Source organism: Mycena indigotica (genome assembly GCF_014461135.1).
Source record: "Mycena indigotica strain 171206Taipei chromosome Unknown Mind.scaff0004, whole genome shotgun sequence".
In the NCBI taxonomy this organism is placed as follows: Eukaryota; Fungi; Basidiomycota; class Agaricomycetes; order Agaricales; family Mycenaceae; genus Mycena; species Mycena indigotica.
The window spans coordinates 4709269-4732365 of NW_023503003.1; the positions used below are offsets into that span (position 1 = coordinate 4709269).

At 51.5% G+C, this 23097-nt stretch overlaps 1 protein-coding gene across 1 annotated transcript; it reads left to right on the forward strand.

The window, feature by feature from the left end:
* Positions 1 to 12783: 12783 nt before the first annotated feature.
* MIND_00530000 (CxC2 domain-containing protein) lies at positions 12784 to 17645 on the forward strand (the record flags this gene model as incomplete). The annotated part of the gene is made up of 13 exons (XM_037362087.1): positions 12784 to 13035; positions 13087 to 13305; positions 13360 to 13758; positions 13807 to 13915; positions 14136 to 14209; positions 14264 to 14412; positions 14461 to 14873; positions 14922 to 15297; positions 15345 to 15766; positions 15817 to 16050; positions 16103 to 16222; positions 16267 to 16433; positions 16644 to 17645. The coding sequence occupies 13 exons, from the start codon at positions 12784 to 12786 to the stop codon at positions 17643 to 17645; spliced, it is 3936 nt and encodes a 1311-aa protein (XP_037222379.1).
* Between the last annotated feature and the right edge of the window lie 5452 nt (positions 17646 to 23097).

Here is a 23097-nt window from a genome sequence, read left to right on the forward strand (position 1 = left end):
TGGCAAGCCACGACACATCGCCTCCGCGACCTTCGACTCGATTCCGTTCCGGTCTATGCGTCGGGACGCCGCATTCAAAGGGGGGTGATGTCAGGGGGACCTCCCTTTCGGCCCCTCGGAGACGCCTCCGATTCCGGTCCGACTCCGGTTCCGTCTCCGGTCCGGCCCTCCATCTCGCCCGCACAATCACCGATCCGTCAACGCCCTCCCGACGGTCGCCCTGGGACCTCGCCTGCGACGCCGCCCAAGCCTTCTGTGCCCGACAGCGGCAGCTACGGACAAGCAGTATATAGTCAGCTACCTAGCAGGCGGACCCTTAGAGTTTCTTCTCTTTGGATCCTCCCCTGCTAGGTCAGCTTCATTTGTATTCGCTTACCAATGTTCACGCTTTGGATCCTCCCCTGCTAGGACCTTGATCTCAGGCCTCCGGGGTTGCCCTTACAGCTTCCCCACTAACTGGATGCATGGTTGTCGTGTCGAGAGGACCAGCATTTGGGCAAGGCAAGCCCTGGTGACCGAACTGGAACACAAAACCAAGAGAGGACAAGGGCATGCGCTCCCACACAAATCCGTTCCAGCGCTGCAAAACAAGGCTTTAAGTCTAAATATTTCTGAATCAGGCTGGCGAGCAACGCACCTCGATGAAACCGCATAGAACGCGACAGGCATGGTCCAGCAGAAAGCATGGTGCACAAGCGTATAGACCCTTGCGGCAGTTTCGCGTTGCACAACGGTAAAGCGGCTCGCCATTGCAGCAGCACCAGGTGCAATGGAAGGGACCTCCCAGCGAGACTTCAGAGCGAAGCCGACGCCGGCGGTAATGATAGTAAAGAAAGTTCCCCATGCGCTCGCGCAGAACGCTATCTGTCGGTCGAGATGCAGAACCGCCCGGGCCAGGAGCTACAATGAGGCTGCCGTGAGGAGATGCAGGGAGGCTGGCGTGGGCGCGGGTTTTGCGAACGCAGATTGCGGTGGGTAGGAGTGGAGTGAGTGGGAAAACGTCGTGCTTGTGGCTGACGGATGGGCGAAGAGGCTGTTCCGACTTGAAAGTCATCCGAGTGGGTGCTGGTATCCGCTCTGCGAGACCGCAGCAGGTGGTTGCGTCGCTGGCGTCGCTTTGGGGAAGGACTCGGACCCATTTGGGGGCTAGTGATTTGTGGCCAATGGAGGGTCGAAAGGAATGGATGGTGAATGAAACCTTGAAGTATGAATTATTGTCGGGGGGGCTTGGATTGAGCCTAAAGGATCATTGGCCCGGGCGTGGATTGACAAGAAAGAAATTTTTGTTTCCCTCCAGCGTAACAAAAAAAATGTTCAGTAGGTCCGACGGAATCGTTCGTCAGCAACCAAGTTCTGGGTTAAAAACTTGAGCCGCGGCGTCAGTTAGCGATACTGAACATCTGGATGTAGAGGAGGCAAACGAGTTGAAATGCTGAATGAATGGTCGTTGTCCAGCCGTAACTAAAAAAATGTTCAGGTCCGACGGAATCGTTCGTCAGCAACCAAGTTCTGGGTTAAAAACTTGAGCCGCGGCGTCAGTTAGCGATACCGAACATCTGGATGTAGAGGAGGCAAACGAGTTGAAATGCTGAATGAATGGTCGTTGTTTTTTGGGGAGGGGAGCAAGTGCCATAGTGTCGCGTCATTTCCACTTGGAGATAGCCTAGCGGCGCAATATCTGGACCCAGAAAAAAAATTTGTCCCGGCGTCAGTTGGCGATAACGAACTTGTGGTCAAGTACATACAGCGGCGTCGCGAGATAGTTTTGGCGATACTTCACGACTAGAATCTGGATGTCGCTGGACTCGGAGGGTCGCGTCCAAAGTCTCAGGTGTTCCTGCATGATCCCTTTCGAGTTAATCTTAGGAAAGTGAAGGACTCAGCAAGTAGTAGCCACTGAATGAATGGTCGTTGTTTTTTGGGAGCAAGGCGCGGCGCGTCGCGTCATTTCCACTTGGAGATAGCCTAGCGACGCAATATCTGGACCCAGAAAAAAAATTTGTCCCGGCGTCAGTTGGCGATAACGAACTTGTGGTCAAGTACTTTACGGCGGCGTCGCGAGATAGTTTGGCGATACTTCACGACTAGAATCTGGATTTCGCTGGACTCGGAGGGTCGCGTCCAAAGTTTCAGGTGTTCCTGCATGATCCCTTCAAGTTAATCTTAGGAAGGTGAAGGATTCACTGCTCAGCAAGTAGTAGCCACTGAGTTGGCTGGCAAAGTGCGAAAGAGAGGCAGCGTGAGAGAACCCGCGTGAGAACCGGCCATCAAACTGGTCACGCGAAACTAGTCTGACAGTCATTTGGCGATGGCCTTCAAATGTTCCCCGACCTGAAGCGAGACCGCGGAAGGAGCGCTGCGGCGGTCAGTGTAGGACGGTAAACCTGAAGGTCAACATACTGGTCGATGCGTCGCCGGCGTCCTCCACTGGCACTCCCCTCAGGCTCAGGCTCGCTCCGAGTACTCGAGATAAGTAGTACAGATTTCGCAAACAACCAGTCAACAACTACATGCAACGTCAGACTTCGCCAAGCGAGTCTCACCACATGCCTTTCCACAAGCGACGTGTCCACTGGCACGGTGTCCCACTGCTCATATTATTATCCTTGCATTCGACATCGGACACACAAATTCAATATACCTGGGGGATCTATCCCAAATCTAGATCTCCTTCCGGAAGCTGTACTGGTACATATGAGGCTCCAGAGACTTCACGTTCGAAACTTGGAGTTCCACCTAGTAGCACCATGCCCACTGCCCAGGCTCCGCCCTCTCCCTCCCCGCGCGTTTTGATTCGACGTCGGGCGCACGGTTCTCAGGGCACTCGTATGTTGCTTATCCTCCATTTCTTCCTGCCTTGCCGTCTGACCAACGTCAAGACAATCAAGCTACCTCAGACTCAGAGTCTGGCCGTCCGCGCCAAAGATCTCGGCGAATGTCCTACACCGGCGGCTCCGAACTTGGAAATACTGGTAGTGCCGCCACTCAACCCGGAACTGGTCAAGCCGCTCCCCGTCGCCCCCAGTCCCCAACTGTGTCCGATCTCGAGTCAGAGCCGGCCACTCAGCTTGGCATTACGACTGCCAGCGGTCATCAAACTAGTTTTATACGTCTCGGTACGTCCCCCTTCTCGAGGCTTTTAAAATCCATCCTAAGTTATCGCTTGTTGCTAGGCATATCCTTCCCATCTAGCTTCGCTCTCACTTTGTCCGGCGGCCCTTCAAGTTCCCCCCCCAACGGCGGTGCTCAACTTGCCAACAATGTTGGCTTCTCTGCGGGTATTGCGTTGCCTGCTCGCTCCTCGCCACCTATCGCGGTCTTGACCGAGTCGGGGACTCCCCAGGCGTCCCAATCCAACTCCAACGTCTCCATCTCCGATTCACAATCAGACTCGCAGACCGACGACAATGACGAAGTTGTCTCCGAATCAGAGCAAGATCAATCTGAAGATACTCATAGCTCCTATTCGACTTCCCTTTCGGTTTCTTCTCACCAATCACAGCGCTCATGGGACCAGGAGGCCGACGAGCGGGCGATTATGGCGCAGTATAGAGCAAGGATTTGCAGTCTTCGGGCCCGTCGGGAAGCACAGGCAGGCAGCGCAGCGCTCAGCTGGGCTCCCGTGAACGAATTGGGGAGCTTAAGGACAGCGACATCTACCTGGACCCAGACCACGTTCGCTCCGGCAAGTCCCGGAGGTCTTCTCCCAACGTTCTCTTGCACCATTTGCCTTTTGTTGTTCTCTCATCCAGTGGTGTACGTGGACTCTTCCTTCCCATTTTCGACTATACATCAACTCAACGCTAATATGTTCTTGCTCAGGACATCCTGCGGCCATACTTTTTGTTACGCTTGCATCAAGAAAAACCTTCAGTTTCGTTGGACGTGTCCAGAGTGCCAAGCGACGATCAAAGCCGCGCCCCATCGTCATTACAAGTTCGAGGAAGTAATCGCTATGGTGTACCCCAAATGGAATGACACTACAAAAGTTACCTATAGTTTTTCCGACCTTACTTTTCCCTTGTAGTTAGACTTGTCGCTTCGAAAAGTATTATTCATTCACTATAGAAAATACAACGTCTCGTACTATCTAAGCCTACACTGGAACGAAATCAGACTCGCTTGTTCAAGAAAGCTTACCTAGTCCCCATTTCGTGAGGTTGACCGAGTTCTGTCATGCTCAAATGCCACCTCCATGTATCGTTGCCCAAAAACCTAACTGTGTTCCTCATGACTGCCTCATCGTCCAAGCCGTCGATCCAACGCCTCGAAGAATCCATGCATCCTTGCTCCATAATTTTGTCGAAGTGTTTGGTTCATCGCCTTTGCATGCGCTGTTCCAAGTTCTCCAGCTCCCTGAGCACACTCGCGGTCTTCTTCTTCCATTTCACGAATCATTGCCCGTCTTGCTTCTCGTCGCTGCGAGTTGGTTAGCTGAGTATTTTCCGCGAGGTTATTCTGTTGCCAGCTTTACCTCCATCTTCTCTTGCGCTTTGAGACGGCGAGCACCTTCGCGTTCAGCCCAACCCTCCACCCCATATCGTGCAATGTCTCTCCTGGACAGGCATGTCAGACCAAATATAATTGTTGACTGGAAGAATAGATTTGGGCCCACTTCATACGTCGACCGGCTTCGGTCTCGACTTCACTTCTAGCTGAATCTTCACTTTCTTGGTCCAAATCTTCTTGGTCATTGACACCGCGGGGAAGCATAGAGTCCGGCGTCTGTTGCTCATTATGAACATCCTCTTCAGTTTCTTCGAGTTGCCGAGCGCTAAGTTCTTCCGATCCTGCTTCGGGCTCTGGTCGATTCGGAGGACCAGGATGAAACGAAGTTGGGGCTGCTCGTGCATTAGCTTTGAGGCAAACAGCATTCAATTCCGTTGTCACCTCCGACACGTAGTGCTTCACGTTGTGCTCTCTGACGTTCTCGTTGAGCGCGATTCTCAGCCTTTTTTCGATCTCGATGAACTTCCCACTCTAGAGGGTTTCCCTTGATGAGTGCTCGCCGACTACAGACCTGCGTTAGTCTTTTGGTCGGTCAGTCAGAAAACACTCCGCTGACGCAGCCATGCGAATGCGATTTCGCTCCCTAGCTGCGTCGCCGTGACTGTGTAAGTAAGTAACAAGATAAATCAAAGTTCTTATTTTTTGGTACCACTGACACTTCTCGATACTTGGCAGAGGCGCGACGTCTCGCCACACTAGTCTTGAATTCCTTTTGCTTGGTATTCTGCGACATGAGCATCGAGTAGTTTTGACAGTGGGTGAGGGAGAAAGCAGAGCCTGTTTGCTGCGTTACCGTGACGCAGGAGTAGGGGCCGGGCTTACCCGTACTTGAAATACTTGCAAATGTGCGGGGATCACAGACTCGCAGGGCATTGTTTTCTCTTCTGCGAGCCGTTCTCTATGCCCTAGATTTTTTGTCTGCGTGACAATAGATTCATGGTAGTCGAGATGTGTAGATACTCACTAGTTGGTTTACTCCTAGGTAGATCAATCTAGCACAAAGATTGCACTCATTCGCAGATGAATGTGAGGACCTTTGCCTGGTTAAAGAAGAGATGAGACGTGCCAGCGATCTACCGACCACTTGAAGCCTTAAACGCTGTTATATTTGTGTCGGGAGAGGTGAGTGTGCGTTACCTGAGTGTGCGTTACCTGAGTGTGCGTTACATCAATGAGTGTGCGTTATCCATTGACTGATGAGTTGCCTCCAACTTCCACCTCGTCGATGCCCTCTACACTGCTCCCCTCCCCTCCCCAGGATGCTGCTGTCTCAGGCGAGAAGCTTGCGCAAGATATCGGGCCAGGTGCTTGTAGCACACTTTCATATGTAGCTCCTGACAAGATCTAGGAATCGACCAACTTTACGCCAGAAGGCGCGGGAACGGATGGAGCGGTTAGTTGCTGTTTTCTGCTCACCGGTGAACGCACTGCACAGCTTTACCACAGCAACCGGTTGCGGGAGGTCAACGAAGAGGAGAAGGAGCAGGGCCGAGCTAGAGCGAGGCAGGCCAGTCAGCGGTATCGAAAAATGCACGTGCTCTCGATACGTTCTACACCAGCTCTACTAACGTTCAAGCAAGACACCGACAAGATATTATAGAGCGCCAGAGGCGGACTCGCAATAGGTGCGTTAATATCGCGACTCTAAAATCTTGTCAACTTTTGCACTCAGAGCCTATGATATGACAATACCGCCCTTGGGCCAATGGCAGCAGTCAGAGCTTATACATACTCGACCACGACGACACTTTTCACGACTTTGAGGAGGAGACCAAGCCTGTAGTGTCGGAGCTTTACCTGGCCTGAATATTGTTTCCGCTTTGCTGTCGCTTATCTTTTGTTCCTTGCTTTTAGATGCAATAAAGTCATATTCAATCTATCCGACCAACATCCAGCCCTGAGCTCCCTTCTCAAGTATCTGGCCTGGTAACTTTAACGAAGCCTCCCGTGAAGTCCTGACCTCCCCGACTTCAGTGCAGCCGTGAAAATTGCAATAGCATCTTCTAATGACGATGCCTTTTGGTGTCGCCCATCCCGAATACCTCGAACGTTGACCGCTGACTCGATCCTTGACCGGTCGGTGAGCACGATATTTCATCAAGCACAGAAAACAAACGAAAAACTTACCATGTCGAGTAGATACCGGGCCAAATTCCGACTATACACACGAACCAGGAGTCCTCAGGGCCGCGGCGGCGAGATGGTCGCCAAGGTTGTTCCAATTGTGGATGTCAAGCGGACGCGGCGTCTCCGAGATAGACAAATGAAGTTTTCCTGGACCCAATTCCTTGGTCGATGTAAGATGTGCCATTTCCGCACGAGCCAACGCTTCAAGAGCAACCTTGACGTCAGTGTATGAACGGAAGAGGGAGCCCGGAAATCGCCAGGTAGCTTGATGTAGGCTTCCCCTGTTGCTATTAAGTTGATTGTCGCCAGATATTTACTGGGTCAAACGCACATGGAATGAGTTACGCCGATGGTCCTGCCCCGGAAAATAGCGAAAAAACGACCTTGATTGGTTGCTAGAAAAAAAAGTTATCTGGGGCCTTCTCTTCGAGTGACTGTGCACGCACTACGGATAATACATGTGGATGCCAAGCTGACCCTCGTCAAACTTTGGCCTTCAACTGCGCATCCTTGACTCTTGGGGCCGTTCGAGGAGGGTTCGTCTCTGAGGCAGGACGGCGGGTGGTCAGCGAATGACTGAGACATGGAAGTTGGAAGGAAATTTGGGGGGTCAACTCAGGGCTCAGACATACGACGCCGCTTAAAGTAGTCGATCTCAGATCTGGTAACCGTCCTGTTCCATCAGATTTCTTGTTGACTTGCCTTGAATTTAGTGAAAACTTTTGAAGCACATCACGCAGCAGTCACACTTCGTCTCCTCTGCTCCACTTCATCCTCAAGTTTCCTTGTTCACAAGAGTTATGGTTGCGACCAAGCCAACAACCCCGCAAACCAAGTCCACAAAACGTAAACGCGTGTGGCGTCCCATGGAGAAAATCGAGCGCAAGTCGAGAAAATTCTGGGCCAAAGGTGTTCATGAGCTCATTCTGAAGCCGCATGTCGAAGCATACGCGAAGGCATTGTCTCTCAATTGGCGGGAAAATCGCGACAAAATTCAAGCCGTTTGCAATGAATACAACGACGCGGATATCTTGGCGTATTCCAGACCACGAAGAACCAAAAATCACCATCCCTCTTGAGCCGTGGGACCCCCATGCGCCTGAACCGGTCGAGGACCCACCCTTGAGTGAGGAGGAGCTGGCAAAGAAGCACGAGATTGTCAAGGAACGAAATAAAGTAAGCTTTCTCGTTTGAGTCCACATCCATCTTACTTCATTATAACAGAGCATTGCTCGCTACCTCAAGTACCACGCCCGAAACATTCGCGGCAAATATTTACGGGCAAGGACTCATAGCCCCTACAACATTTTATTCCACCGCATGAAAGCCGTTCCTCGCCCCAAACGAAAGCTCCAACCTCAACAGCAGTACCAGCACGAGCATGCTGAGGAACTTCGCCCCATCTACCTTCAAGAGGCCAGCCGCATCAACGACAGTAACCCGGGGCGAAGCCTGTGGTTATAAACGCTCCCTTTCGCCAGAGCGTCGTCAAGAAGATTTTCGAGAACCTCCCAGTGGAAGTCCAGAACGAGTATGAGCAAAGGGCGCAGGACGAAGCTACAACCAACAAAGAAAAACTTGCCATTTTCGATAAGGAGGGCCGCCGGTGACCCCAGAATTCCGTTCGAGTAAGTTGTTTCTTGGGGGGTTGTTCTTCTTGCGCTAAGCTGGCTTCAGATGTATTGCAGACTTTAAAGACTTCATTTGGCCCATTGCTACACACTTTACGGAACTGACAGGTCTCCACTTCTTCTGCATGGTTGGCGGTCTCAAACCCACTGAGCAAGGTGGCGAGATTTGGACCTCATCGTAACCGAAGCCTTCCCTATTTTCTCACTCCAACTTACTATACTTCAGGGTCTATCATGGCGTAAATCGAGCCACTGTCGGAGTTGCATGGCCCTCCTCCAACAAGCCACGGTTCCAGACGGACGTTGTGGGTTTTTTCAGGGAATATCTGGAAGGTTGTTTTAGTGAGTGAATCTCTGTGTGCCATAATGATGCTAACCTTTGTTATTGTAGCGGAATCCGATAAAGCAGATGCGACCTTGGGTCGCCCCTCAGGCCAGAACGCGGACAACGTCCACTTGCCTGCGAAAGACAACGCCCAATCCACGTCCAATCCAGCTCCTGCAAATCCTTCCCAACTCGATGGTCTACTCCGCTTCCCAGACGACCATGAAGAATTTGATTTTCAAGTCACACAGTCGGACTTGGAAGAGTCTGACTCTTCGGACTCTGATGATTCCGAGTCAGACTCTGATACCGACTCAGGTGCGGCGCGCGGCAAACGCAAGGCGACGGTCACCGCGAAAAAAAGGAAGGAACCAGCAAAGTCGACTCAGAAGGGCAAGCAGAAAGCCAAGAGCAAGGCGACTCCAACGGTATCACCAACGGTAGAGTCAACGCAACTGGACACGAATGGTGAGGTTTTATTTTGAACGACACTGAATGTTGACGGTTATGCAGCAAACACCGGCCCAGTACAGCCCATCGACTCGTCTGGGGCAGCTGCGTCGGGCTCTTCTTCAAATCCAAGTCCACAGCCAACTGGCGATCTCTCAGCATCTTCCATCGTTCAACAAACCGCAACCGCTGCACCAGCTATCGTCCCACAAAAAAACAAGCGCAAGCGACCAGAACAGGCAGACGATGACAGTTCTACGCACAAGCGCCCAAAGCGGGCAGTTGAAAGCGCCAATGACCGTGTCGCGCGTTTACAAAAAGAAGCTGCAGATAAAAAGCTCAAGCAAGCTGAACGTGAAGCCGCGGCTAAGGTGCAACGGGAGGCGGCGAAGCGCAAGTCCGAAGAAATGAGGATTCAACGAGAGCGCGCGGAATATCACGAACAGGGATTGGCATTGGCAAGACAAGCCAGAGAGGCAAGATTGGCAAGGGAGCAGCTGGAGAAGGAGGCGGAACATTCAGCTGTAACTTCCTCTTTGGCTTCAAACGACCCGCCAGTCAATCTCGAGTCGAGCCAGCAGGTCGCTTTCGCTGCATCCTCCCAGGTGCCTCACGCTGACAATGCCGCACCTGCATCCGAGTTGATAGCATGCCCACCTGACGCTCCGACATGGTTCAAGCATATGTTCACCGACATCTCACGTTTCAAGCTCGGTCCTCGCTTTGTGCAGTTGATCAAGGCCCTCGTTTTGCTAGAGGCTGCATACGGCTACCTTGATCGTCGCGCCAAATTGCCAGCAGTGGGCCGTCCTGGTCAAATTGGCGAGTGGTTTAAGCACGGTCGCGTCTGGAATCCTGAGGCCATGAAAATTTCCGACGTGCTTTCATATGGGAAACAATGGAACTCTTGGTGGCGGAGTCGGCAGCCTCCGTGGCGCGTTCCTGATTCCGCCGCGGATGATTTGCTCAAGGTTGCATCTGAGAGACGTAGCTGGGGTGGGTTGGCGTTACCAGGCACCAGTGGGATGGGGGTTGTGGTGGCCTCCCTAAGTTGGTGGGGCCGAGAAGTATGGGATAAAGGCAACGAGGCGGCTGCAGATTGGGAGAAGGCTGTCGACGATGTGGAATGGGTCGTGCAAAACCTCACGAACGATGCTGCAGCAACCCTGGACTTTTTGACGAAGGACAAAGGAGTCAATGCGAAAAGCCAGTAGTGCAATACTAGTACTTCGACCAATCTCATTCCAATCACTTGCTACGACTAAAGTTCGACCATGTAAAAGCAAGTAGTATTGCTGTAGAATGAGTAGCTATTTACAACTGGAGTTCTACGAGGCGAAATTCGGCTGGGAAATGAAATCCACGAAAAGACGAATCTACCGTGCTTGCGTCATACCATGAGTATTTTCGCCGTATTGCCCACTGCCGGCCGACGGTCAAGATTGGGTCGATAATGAATGCGCTGGCTGCACGTCGGACAACTGTTGCTGTGTCTGTCGACCAGCCAAAGCGTTAAGCAAACGCAACAGAAGTGATGACCGCAGGGGTCATTATTGATTCGGAAATGCTGCGAAATTTCGCGCAGTCTGTATAGGTCAAGGTTAAATGGAGGACGGACAGCAAATAGCACCTCTTACCTCACGGGAACAGACAGTAGCTGCCCGCAAAGTCCGCACAAGTCGGCAGAGTCAGTGACGACGACGGTCGACATCGAGGGTGGCCGTGCTTTTCCACGATACAGGCTTGCGCGTTGGGATTGGGTGTGCGCGTCGAAAACACGGTGGATTACTGGAGGGGTCATGCCGAAAAGACTGTGGCCTTGTGGGATTTCATCTGCTGACCGAGGGCGGAAATGGGGTACTGTAAGATTTTAACGAGGAGTCAGTCGTGAATGTTGCAAGAGGGAGAAAGCCTTCACCGAATAGTAGCCGCCTATTGCTACGAGTAGGCCCGGGCGTAGTACCAAGCTCAGACTCGGGCGATGATGTAGAGAGCTCGGGATCTCCTCGCAGCATTCGAGCTTGAAGTTCTTGCCATTCCCAAGCAAGTGCCGCAAGTGTTTTGAATATGAGATTTTCTTGATTTCCCGGCGCAAGGGCCCGAGTCAGTATTAGTTTAGCATCGTGTCAGCCACGACATGACGACCCTGAATCCCTCGGATAAGTAGTTGTAGTTGTGGCTCGGATTTGGCTCGGGTTTTGCGACATTTGATGGTCATTTGGCGACGTCACGCACTCACACTTGATTTGATTCTTTCCATGATCCCCTCATTGTCATCGAGATCCTGTGGTTGTCAGGGAAAAAGGCCCGATTTAAGCGTGAGGTTGTCGGCTTCGACGCTTCAGCTTGAAGTGGGTTATCGAAACAGTAAGTAAGTTATAAACATCCTCCCCGGTCCAAGTTGAGCAACTCACAATGTCTGCTCCCCACACCCCCCTCGTTTGTGTTCCTTTCTGAATTTGGCGTCGACGTTGACGATGCTCTATAGCCCAGGCTCGCTTATTCGTGGTCGGTCGACACCCACAGGCAGTGATACTTCCTCCCCCCCTGCTCGACGACCAAGAATTGGAGGCAGCCCAAGGACCGTGACTGCCAGCGGCATGCATTCAAGTTCGCGGAGTCTCGTCTTAACGCTACCACTGGCAGTGTTCGTTCTTCTCAGTCGCCGCCGACAACCATCTCCTGCGATGAGGACCCGGACTCCGACTTGGCAGAGCTCTCTGATAGCGACAGCCAGAGCGAACCTGAAGAAGGATCTTTGCCATCCCCAAGCAACTTGGTCAACGCAACGGCGAATCTTTCCGAGTCCCTGAACTCCAATTTGGTTGAGTCCGCCGGTGAGTCTACGCAGCTAATTCTCGCTGCAGCTGTACTGATATCAACGCAGAATATTATTCCACTGAACGACCTAGCTCAGTCCTACGTCAACTCATCGCTGCAGAGGCCGACGGAGATTATGGACCACAGGGCTCAACGGGCAAGCACCCTCACCTATCCAACATTGTCTCCCACTCGTCGACCAGCTCCCGTTTGCGCGTCGGTCGGTTTGATGTGGCGAGTCTACCTGCAGATGTGCAGGAGTTTTGCGTTGGCCGAGCGTTCCGGGTTTTAGCCTATACCCGAAATCCAACCCCAGGCCAATCTATTTTATCTCGTGGACGTCGTTCTGTCGGAGTCCGTCCTAGGATGCCCCTCTCAGCGTTGACGCGGCTTCAACCAACCTCTTCGTTCCAGGCCTTGAATCCTTCCTTCTTCGAGTCGACGCCATCATCCCAATCAACCACTGGCAACGCCGGTGGACGCGAGCATTCGCCATTGGCGAGTCCTATCACGATATCGCGGACGCTCAAGCTCTAGCCTAAGTGGGAGTGAAGGCGATATCTTGCAGCTTGGGGAGGAGTTTGATGGTAGCCGGGTGGACCTTAGGATGGCTTTGGGCAGCCAAGTTGAGGGGCATCGGTCTCAACTTATGATATAATCTGCCAATACCCTACCTCTCATCAAAACTTTGACTTGAGTCGTAATTTCAGTAGATAGAGCTTTTGCGCCGTTAATTCGCTTGTCCCTAAATTTTTGATCCCCAATCAACGAGTCCCAAACGCGTGCCGCTTCTAAACCCGTGACCGTGGCGTGGCAATTACGTGTTGATGCTTATTTTTTCTTGCCTTATTCCTCTTCACTCTCCACAACCGACATGGCGCCACTGACTTTGGCGCAGCGCAATGTGTACGCCCGACGAGAATGCGGACTTCAACCCGACCGACGAGCATGCGTATATATCTGCAGACAACACAAGAGTTGTTACAAGTGCTTTCAATCTGTCCCCCAGCAAGCGTCCCGAAAAGGGCGCGTCTACGAATCCGACCCAAGACTGCAGGATTGGGTCCCCGTCCGGATGCCACCATGGATGAGGTAGATGCTCTGGCTACGTCAGTCTCATCTTTCGACGTTGACCTTGACGAAGTCGTGACAAAACGCAAGCGCTACGAGTCGGTACGTGTCCTGAAACGAAATATGCGAGAAAAGAGCTTACGAAGAATGTAGGATGATCCTATGGAGGTGTGGAAAAGTGTGTCGGGGTTGTTTCTCGACGAAATCGTACGACACGATGGTTTGGGTCAGCGAACCCAGTGCGCCGTCTGCCCGACCAAAGTTAACCAGGCCGGCCAGCGCTTTTTTCGATGCCGACAATGTGGGGTGCAAATCTTCTGCGAAAGTTGCGTCAAAAAACAGCACCAATGGTCACCTTTGCATACTATTCAGGTCAGCCTCAAGCATTTTTCACTGTGGGCCGACATATTGATCCTCGCTTGGTAGGAGTGGACTGGGAGCTTCTGGACAGAGGTTTCGCTCTACCACAGTCGAGTGGAGAGCGGGGGGCGCTCAGGCCTTGGCGCTATGTATCAACTAGGACATTCGGGTGCTACATGTCCCTTCCCTGGTAATCGGCGGTCAATGGTTGTCATCGGCGTCAATGGAATCTTTGTCGTTGACATACAGTACTGCGATTGCCACAATACCAATGGCTCTGACATGCTGCAGCAACTACTCCGGAATGGATGGTACCCAGCGACAACCATCAACCCAGCGACCTGTGCCACCTTTAATGTGCTTGAACTGTTTCGTCTGCTCCGCACCATTGGCAACCTCAATGTCCATGACTTCATGCGGACTTTGGAGAGGTCAGGCGACCCCACCTTAACCTGCGACACTCCTGTAAGTACACACGATAATCTCGATCGTCGTAGACTGATGGGATTCAAGGATCGGTACAAAGCATTTGGGCGGATGGCTCGACAGTTTGATTTCTTGAAGCGGATGAAGCGCGGGCGGGTCGCGTCTGAGGCTGATGGAATGGCTACAACGCCACCCGGTGGGTTAGCAGTATTATGTTGGGCGTGTCCAGCGGAGGGAAGAAATCTCCCCGAGGGGTGGCGTAACGTGAAGCCAAGCCAACGGTGAATACCCATCTATCTTTGGAAAAAAATAGTAATGCGTTCAAGCTATCTTTACCGATTAATCCTCTCCATCGACGCCGAACTTTCGCCTCAAGAATCGCCTTCGACCGAATGAGCATCAAGACCTGTCGTTAGGCTCAGGCTTGGGATATTTCGTGGAGTCATCATCGCACAAGGATCACCTCCGAAGCTATGTCAAAGAAAAAGATGTGAGTACTGTTTTGGGCAGCGAGACTGAGGTTTATGCCATGGTAACCCAATAGGTCAGCTCTTGTGTTGCCTTTGCTGCTCTGCTCCAGAAGGAGACTCGTTTAACGACCGGATTGCGTGTTTCTGGGGTTGCCGGATGTGTTTGTGCCCGTCATGGGCTGGTGCGAGCTCGAGGACTAGGAGATCTACAAAAGGGAGAACGGTATGTCGCGTCAAGTTGCTTATCTTTTCGACTTAAGGATGACCTTAGGTATGCAAATGTGGATTGGATTGTGGCATGCACACTCTGGACCGAGCGGTTAATGGAGTATGGCTTCGCCTATGACATCGTTTGCCAATGGATGATAAATTTCTTCAAACGGCTGGCCAAAATTCGCGAGGGGTCGGCGGATACAACCACGCTTACTACCGATTTCGACGACCTGGAGGTGGTTTTTGGCGTGCCTGTCTGGCATGCAGGTGCGCACGATCTTCAATGTAGAGCACATCTTGCTCTGGCTTATCTCTTGGGCATGGGAAAGACCGATGGAGAGGCGATGGAAAGGATATGGGCTAGTTTGAACCCCGCCAGCTGGGCTACGAAGGAAATGGGCGAAGGAGGTCGACACGATGTATTGGAGGACAAGGTGGATCATCTTAATTTCGAGAAAAATCTGGGACTAGGTATGTGCTTGGATTGCTCTTTGACTACGTCAAACGAATCATTGTTAGGAAGGGTGTTGTCTCGCAAACTCATCGTCGCCATCTCGAACGCCGGCGTCAAGGCAACGAATTTGCGGAATTCGACCAAAGCATCAACAAAGTCAAGCGAAAACAATGGCGAACTCTCATGGACAACTGGTATAAAGACACGACCCAACCAAATCCGTTTGTTCTGCAGGGTGGAAACGCTGGTCAGTGGCTGGACTTGGCTGCATGTTTCGGCTAATGAACGACGAAAACCAGCTGGCCCTACCGAGCGGGAAATTGTGCAAGACTTGAAGAAGGAAGAGCTTGAGGAGGTCAGGGCTGGCCGAATTCCTGTCTTAGAAGGCAAGATGACGGTTGTGGCTTTCATCAAAGCGGGCCTTCAATTGCAAAACTTGCAGTAGGTTGACCTACTCCTGCTCTCCGTTTATTATTGACACTTGGCAGGAGGCGAATCCGTGCGGCTCTGAAAAACAAGTCCTTGACAGCTGACCGTGCAAGTCAGATTCAAGAGCTGCGACTATCTCTCGTCAAACAAACACAGGCTTTCCAAAAGCTGCAATTAACTTACATGCCTGGGGTCGAGGGCTTGCGTCAAGCGGACGATACAAAACGCAACCCAGATCAACCGACTCCGCCACCAGAAGACACGAAGCTTTACCTGCCGTCAGACCTCACACATACTGAGCGTTTGCAGGCATGCGTCCAACGCGTTGTTGACACCGAGGTCAACCTTCGCCGTGGTCAATGTACCGATGCTTTGGTTGCCCTGCGGGCAAAACTCTTCGCCCAGACGCATATGATCTGGTTTCGCGATCGCAATCTTGTGGGTCAAAAGGCGCGGACTCGGTCAGTAACACTTATGGGGCGTCTTGAAGAAGGCATCACCAGAATCGTGGCTAAATATCGTTCTCGCAAGAAGCGATCGTGAAGCTAAAAGGGCCCGCCTTTGCCCCGGAGTTTCAGAAGCTGGAAGATGCAGATGTGAACTGCCGAGTTGTGGAAGAGAACGACATTGAAGCAGCCCAACGGCTTAGAGGTGCCGATGGTTCCAGAGGTGCTCGAAGCGAACCTAGTACCAAGCGCCTTCGCGGAAAAGTGTCTTGGATTTGGCAGGCCGAAATCGGAAGCGAAGCCGAAGAAATGCATGATGGTATGTGTGAAGGGTTTTCATTCAAGTCATTATTGACTGGTTTGGTCAATAGCTGTTCGTGTGGAGTGGTCAAAAGCCAGGGCTCGTCGCGCGCGTTGGAACGAAGAAGTCGAACTCATCCGTGAAGAAATGAAACGTGTTTTGCGTTCATTGCGGTTTGCGCAGAGAACGAGTGGGCAGCACGTGCCACCTCTGCGAGACTCTTTGTCGACCCAGAGGTGGCGAATGGTCTTGTGGCGTATGCTCTTCGCCAGGTGGAGCTACACAAACGAATAGCTGAAGGGTTCTACACCGAGTGGCGGAAATCAGTTTCGGATGCGGTGAAAGAGGTTATGGCTCAAGATGGGGCTCTGTATCGACATTTGCTGGATGGAGACTCAGAGGTTGGTGGAATGGCTGAGCTAGAAAGCAACAATTTGTAGGATGTTTTAAATGCGTCGAGTCACAATGCGTCGAGGCACTCAGTTACGTGTGAACGTGACATTCGTCACGTGCATGTGACGATCGCGACTTACCCACTTTCTCCGATGACCACCGTGCTCTGGGTAAGGATTGCCCAGTGGCACTGGTAATTCGTTGAATCATCATGCTAGAATATCGGTGAAAACCGGGTTCTCTTTGAGTTTCGCTTTCAAATGGCGCAAGTCGTCGACGCAGCCGAGAAGGCGGAGGACAAAGCCCACGCTTGGCGGGTTGCATGGCGCTGGATTAAGGTCTTCTTCGTGGAGCATACACCGAAGATGCTTGACCCCGTGGCTTCGAACTCCTTGGTCAACGCCACCAGGGAAGCCGAACGCCAAAAACAAACGGAATATGTTATGGCATGGGAGATGTTGCTACTAATAAACGCAGACGACGATTGTGTCACCACACCAGACGCTAAAGCTATATGGCTGAACATCTGCGAATGGCAGGAGTGTCTGATAAAGGAGGGGCACTATCTCCAACTGCAATCGAAACATTTTTCCAGTGAACTACCCGGGCCGAGCGCTGCCAATACTAACAACTCCGAACCTCTCGTTGGCTTGCGCTACGCGGAGGCTGACGAAATACAGGTAATAACCAGGAATGCTGTGCTTTCCTTGACGAAGATCTCTGCTGTGCTTACCTGGGCTCTTGAACACGCCTTTGGCCCGCTGTGTCGCTACCTCATCGAGGACATGTTGCTTGTGCAAAGGTTGTCGCATTCGACCACCTGGAATCTAACACCCAACCGTCGGGCTGACGTATTCTATCTCGCATTGAGGTCTCTGGAAGCGCTCGGTGCTTTCGACAAGAAGAACTTCGAAAATGCAAATTTCGTCAATCGCATCGGAGCTCGACAAACGGCGCAGATTCTGATGCTCTCTCTGGATATAACGATAAAAGTCTGTGGCCTGAAGGACTCGCCCTTCCATTGGGCATTACCAGTCATGTCAGTGGATTCCCTCAACTTCCTCTACCGATTCTACAAGAGTGAGGAACTGAACGCCGCCTTGCACGTCGAGCTGAGGCGGAAGGGAGTATATGGGATGCTGATCGACTTATTGGCCACTCTCTTGACGATCGACGATTTCACGGAACTGACGGGAAACGCTGACTGGGGCGATGGATAGTAATGTCAACCTGCTGTTGTGGTTAGCACAAGCGGAGGAGACCTATCGAAGGCGATCGTTCTAATGCTCACCAACTCAAAAAGAATTCGGCGCTGCCCGTCTTATTGGACTTCCTGCTTCACAAGGACTCCACTCAACACACCAAGCAACAGGTGATCGCCTTTTTGCACTCCGCACTGGGCCAGACCATGTGGAATCCACGAGTCTTGAAGGTTTTGCAGGCTACCAAAGGAAAAGAGACATTGGCCCGATACGTCAACGAAAGCAGCGACAGATCGTTGTCGGGGCTCAATAAACAAGTTGAAGAAAGCACAAACCTGTGGGAGGTCCTTCAAGGGGTGGGGAGAGAGCTCGTGTCGCAGGGAATATGCCAAGGGGTAAGTTGTCATTTGAGCCTGGGTGTATAATCTGAGTCTTGATAGTGTGGCCATGTTGCCTCCAAAACGTCCTTCCAGACTTGCTCGGCATGCAAGGAGGTGTATTACTGTAACCAGCAGTGTCAGAGGAACAATCGAGCGTCCCACAGGATGTGCTGCAGTAACCTCGCGGTTTCGCTCTGGCGTGAGCTTTTCTTTGTTCCAATCATCAATTGACCTGAGCTGACTGGATGGCAGGTGTCCAACATGAGAGCATCGATAGCGCAACACAGAAGTTCATTCGTCGGACGATCACCAGGTCCTTTCGTACTGGCTTCCAGTCGATTAAGAGGCTGGCCTTGGTAGCGTTGGACGAGTCGGAGTACCTATCGGTGGTTTATCGCTATGATTGCGTGCCAATGAGGTATGATTGCATTCGCTCCACGAAACTGCCGGAGGTGCCTGGCATGGAGATGTGGGGGGGCGACGTGAATTTGATGAACATCGTTGACCTCGTCGAGGGCAAACTCGCCGTCGATGCGGTAATCCTGCCAGTCTCGAAGACGAAAACGGTGACTTGGACTGTCATTCGTAGGTGCACAGAGCGAATGGATCGTGCTTGGTGGTCTGGCGACATCCCGAATGGTTTGATGTACGTGTAGGGCTGAAATGTATGTACCATATATCAATCAAATCTTCCGCTGACAGTGACAGACTGCGCCAAGACTCCGCGTTGCTACGTGGCCTGATTTTTACACTGTCTGGGCGTCTGCATCGACCACAGTCTTACCCCTTCCCCCCTGCTTCTGACTTTTTCCATCTGCCCGCTCATCTCTCTACCGCTCCCGCAAGGAATCTGCTGCCCAGCCCCGTTCCGCACCGTCTCCCTCCCCTTCACCTTCCTTATACATATGTGTGTGTGTGTGTAGTGTCGGAGTAGCTAAGTATGTGCGCATAAATAGAGAACAAATACAATATATGAGTTACATCGAGCGATCCAGCGTAGGGCTGGGCTGGAATTTACCCAAAATTTACCCAGGATTGATTTGGCCCTGAAAGTGACTAGACGGCGAGTATCGGCACGAGAGGATCAATCAACCTGGGTGAGCAGGGTCGGCAGAGGTAGAGTTGAAAATGCAGTGGCTTTGCCAGGGGGGGTGGTGGAGCCAGGTGTTTTGCAATCTGATGTTCTGGCAACTGCCAGCAGTGATTGAATCAGGTTACAGCCACGGGTGTGGGCCCAGCACCTGGTAAACTCTGCGCCGGATTCGGATTCGCTCAAAGACCCGACGGACAGGATCTATTCTCAGAAGAGACTGACGAATACGCTGTCGTGGAACCCGATGACCAAGCCTTCGCAACATGCCATCTAACATAGCCAGTCCTGCACGCCGAAAGTTACTTCGCAGACGTGAAATTAGATCATCGAGATCAGCATCCGAAAGTATAGAGATTGGACCAGTATAAGAGGTTGTATGACGTGAAAGCTCGTTGTTGGTAGGCATTGGTAGGACTGGCTCCAGGAGGTCGTCATCTCCCTCTTGAGATTGTTGATGATTTTCCATGGGAAATGGATTGTCTTGAGCTTCCGCAATACCATGTTCTAGCAAAGCATTCCGAACTGTTGTCCGGCTGACGCCCAGAAAATGGCTAATGCCTGCCGTGGTTCGATGTGAATAAGCCTATCGCAGGAAGTCTGGATCAATCCATATCCGGGGCCTGCCTCGCCCACTGGTTGCCCTATATTCGACAAGTGCAGGTCGACCTTGGTGGGACGAGTCCGCCGCAGTTTGATAGTGGTGGCGAATATCCTGTTGCATAGCAGCAATACTAGTTTGCAGGGTTGTCCATTCCGCCTCATCTTCAAAGACCCTAGAGTGCTATAGCTTCCAAGTCAGTCTGAACTAGACGTAAAAAGTTTGGGACACACTTCTTGAACGATAGCAAGAAACTCATCTAGATCGTCGCCCAGCCGTGCAATTACTACTCCATCCGTCACTGTTCCATCTAACTGTCTGACCTCATCAGAGAACCGAATATAGTGCGTCCGAAAAGCATTTAACAGAGCCGTTTGAGAGAAAATAGGCAGATTTAGGTCCATGCCAAGTTCGGAATGGTCACGGGACTATCAGACGCTCTTTGACGCTCGCAACCTAGTGAAAAGAAAATCATTGAAGTATGGCCTAGAACTATCTATTGTCTACGAGTTTCAGCTCTATCTGTAGGAATGGGTGTACCATGATTCAAAATATCTCCAAAGACCCACATAGTTTCCTCTTCAAAGTCTAAATCTTCTGCGTTATGCGTCTCCTCAAACCGATTCCGGGCCCTCTCTAAATCCTTTCGCTCGCCATCTACCCTCTCGGCATAGGTCGGATCGTCTTCATAATCGTTGATAAGCTCACACAGTGTGCGTAGCTTGCGAGAAATATGCAAGCCTGCAATGTTAACCTCGATACGACAGCAGGGAGCAGGTAATGAGTTTGGAAGTTGTCGAAGATCGAACTCCTGGTCTAGGGCCGTATGCAACCATCGGGCTACGCAACTTGCGCATCCCAGACCACTCTGACAGTTTGAGCTGAAGTCCCAAATTATCCTTGTTGCTGCCATCCTCCCCCCGCTCTCATGGAGCCTTTCCCTTCTCCTCCCCTCCCTTGTTCCCTTCTCTGGCCAACAACTCCACCGTGGCTTCACCAATGGTTAAGGCCTAGATGAGTGGTGGCCATCCAGTTTTATCCCTGGTGGTTCTAGAGTGCGTGGTCTCTTTCCGTCAAATCTTCGTAGAATCTCACGATACTGCATAGAGTTCTACTACTCTCCTATACCTTCAAAACGATCCCAACTCGGCCCCACCGAACGCTATATTTGCTGAGAACAAGCTGGTCGAAGGTTTCCTCTTTTGGCCTGTCAAAGTGTGTTCTCTATCTTCATCAAAACTTCGCCGAATCTCACGATACTTGGTAGACTTATACTACCCATTCGTATCTTCAAAACGCTGGTGGCCCCGCCGCGGGAATCCCTGTGGTTGTGGAGAACGAGCCGGTCGAAGATTGCCTTTTTTGGCCTTCAGGGTGTGTGCTCTATCTTCGTCAAACCTTTGTCGAATCTCACGATACTTGGTAGACCTATACTGCCCATCTGTACCTTCAAAACGCTGGTGGCCCCGCCGCGGGAATCCCTGTGGTTGTGGAGAACGAGCCGGTCGAAGATTGCCTTTTTTGGCCTTCAGGGTGTGTGCTCTATCTTCGTCAAACCTTTGTCGAATCTCACGATACTTGGTAGACCTATACTGCCCATCTGTACCTTCAAAACGCTGGTGGCCCCGCCGCGGGAATCCCTGTGGTTGTGGAGAACGAGCCGGTCGAAGATTGCCTTTTTTGGCCTTCAGGGTGTGTGCTCTATCCTCGTCAAACCTTTGTCGAATCTCACGATACTTGGTAGACTTATACTGCCCATCTATACCTTCAAAACGCTGGTGGCCCCGCCGCGGGAATCCCTGTGGTTGTGGAGAACGAGCCGGCCGAGGTTTGCCTTTTTCGGTCTTCAAGGTGTGCCCTTTTGTTCTGTCCAACCTTGGCCAAATCTCACTCTATTCTGTAGATATATACTAACCATTGACTTCTCCTTACCCTCTTCTCTGGTCACTGAGATTGAGCTAGTGTATGGGCCTCTTTTTGTATGGTAGTTCTTGTTATTGATTTGATGTTACCTGTCACCTATTGATATTATCGTCCTTCTTGTCCATCCACCATGAAGAAAGAGTACTTTTGGGGGGGTCCACCTCATGTGGACACTATTGACTTCCTTCAAACTCAAATCTGGGCTGATGACAACCGCTGTATTGGCTACTTTCTCTCCAACTCGTTTTTCAAGACCGCTGGGCTTTCTAGTCTGCGACGACAGTTGATGGAACGTCTGAGGGCTTCATCCTACTGGGTAAGCTGATCTTTCATGTCGATTCCTTTTACAATACTCACCACAAGGCAGATCTCCGTAATCTGCGGGTACTTTGAACGAGTCTTGAACGTTGACCTTAACGGTCTTTCCGACGAACATCTCCCTTTCCTTCTCAAGGAATTCATCGAGTTTCAGGAGCTCCGCTTCAATCAAAATGATGATTCTCGGGACCACGTAGCTTACGCCCAATCGACTTTGACCACTCTTCGCACCCAAATTCACAAGATCCAATCAGTACAATGGTTGGCGGTAAGTGTGTATTGCCTTCCTAGTCTCCTGTTTTATTCTTGAATTAGAGTGCTCCGGCGCGTCAATTCTCTACGCTAGAGGACGTTCTACTGCCCTACGGTCACATAGAAGCGGACGAGGAGGAGGAGGAGGAGGGGGGAACTGATGAGGATATGTCGGACAACAGTGATTCTGACTACGCCGATGAGCAGGAGGAGATCTTATTAGAAATTCAAGAACATTTGAAGCTATGGGAGTCAACTCAGCCCCAGCCCCTCCTGGAGCCTGTCCTATCATTGGAGCGGTCTCTGCGTGATATCAAGGATCGGGCTCATCATGTATTCCGGCGGGTTTGTCTTCTTTCTTTCCTCTCGGCTTTTTGGCTTATCGTTGATCTTTTCAGGCTATACCTTGGACTGTGGCTGATACCAATTCTCTGTATCAAGAGATGGACCAAGTTGTTGACGATTTGGTTTGGCTGCGGCGCGTCAAGGCAACTGTTTATCGGAGGGCAGAATTTCAGGAGGAATTCCGGGTAAAAACATTAGTCTTGTTTCGGAAAGATTTAACCCAGCCTCCCACAGAGTTCCGGCCTGCGACGGTGGATGTATGACTTTTGTCAACCTGGAAATCTAATTGAGTTTGACCATAACGATCTCCTCTTGCCCTTCTTCCGGAGATACAATTGGAAGTTAGCCTATATCCTTCTTCTCCACTCCTGGGACGCCCCTCTAGACACCTCCATCCACAAAACGGCATCCAGCTCAAAGGTTGGTGCAGACTCCTTTGGCCGCAATAGCTGAACACCTTCTAGACTTCTGTTATGGTGGACCCTGCCAAAGGGAATACCAACTTTGTTCCCGACCTCCTTCAATTCATGAGCGACACCCATGAAATGAAGCCCTGGACCT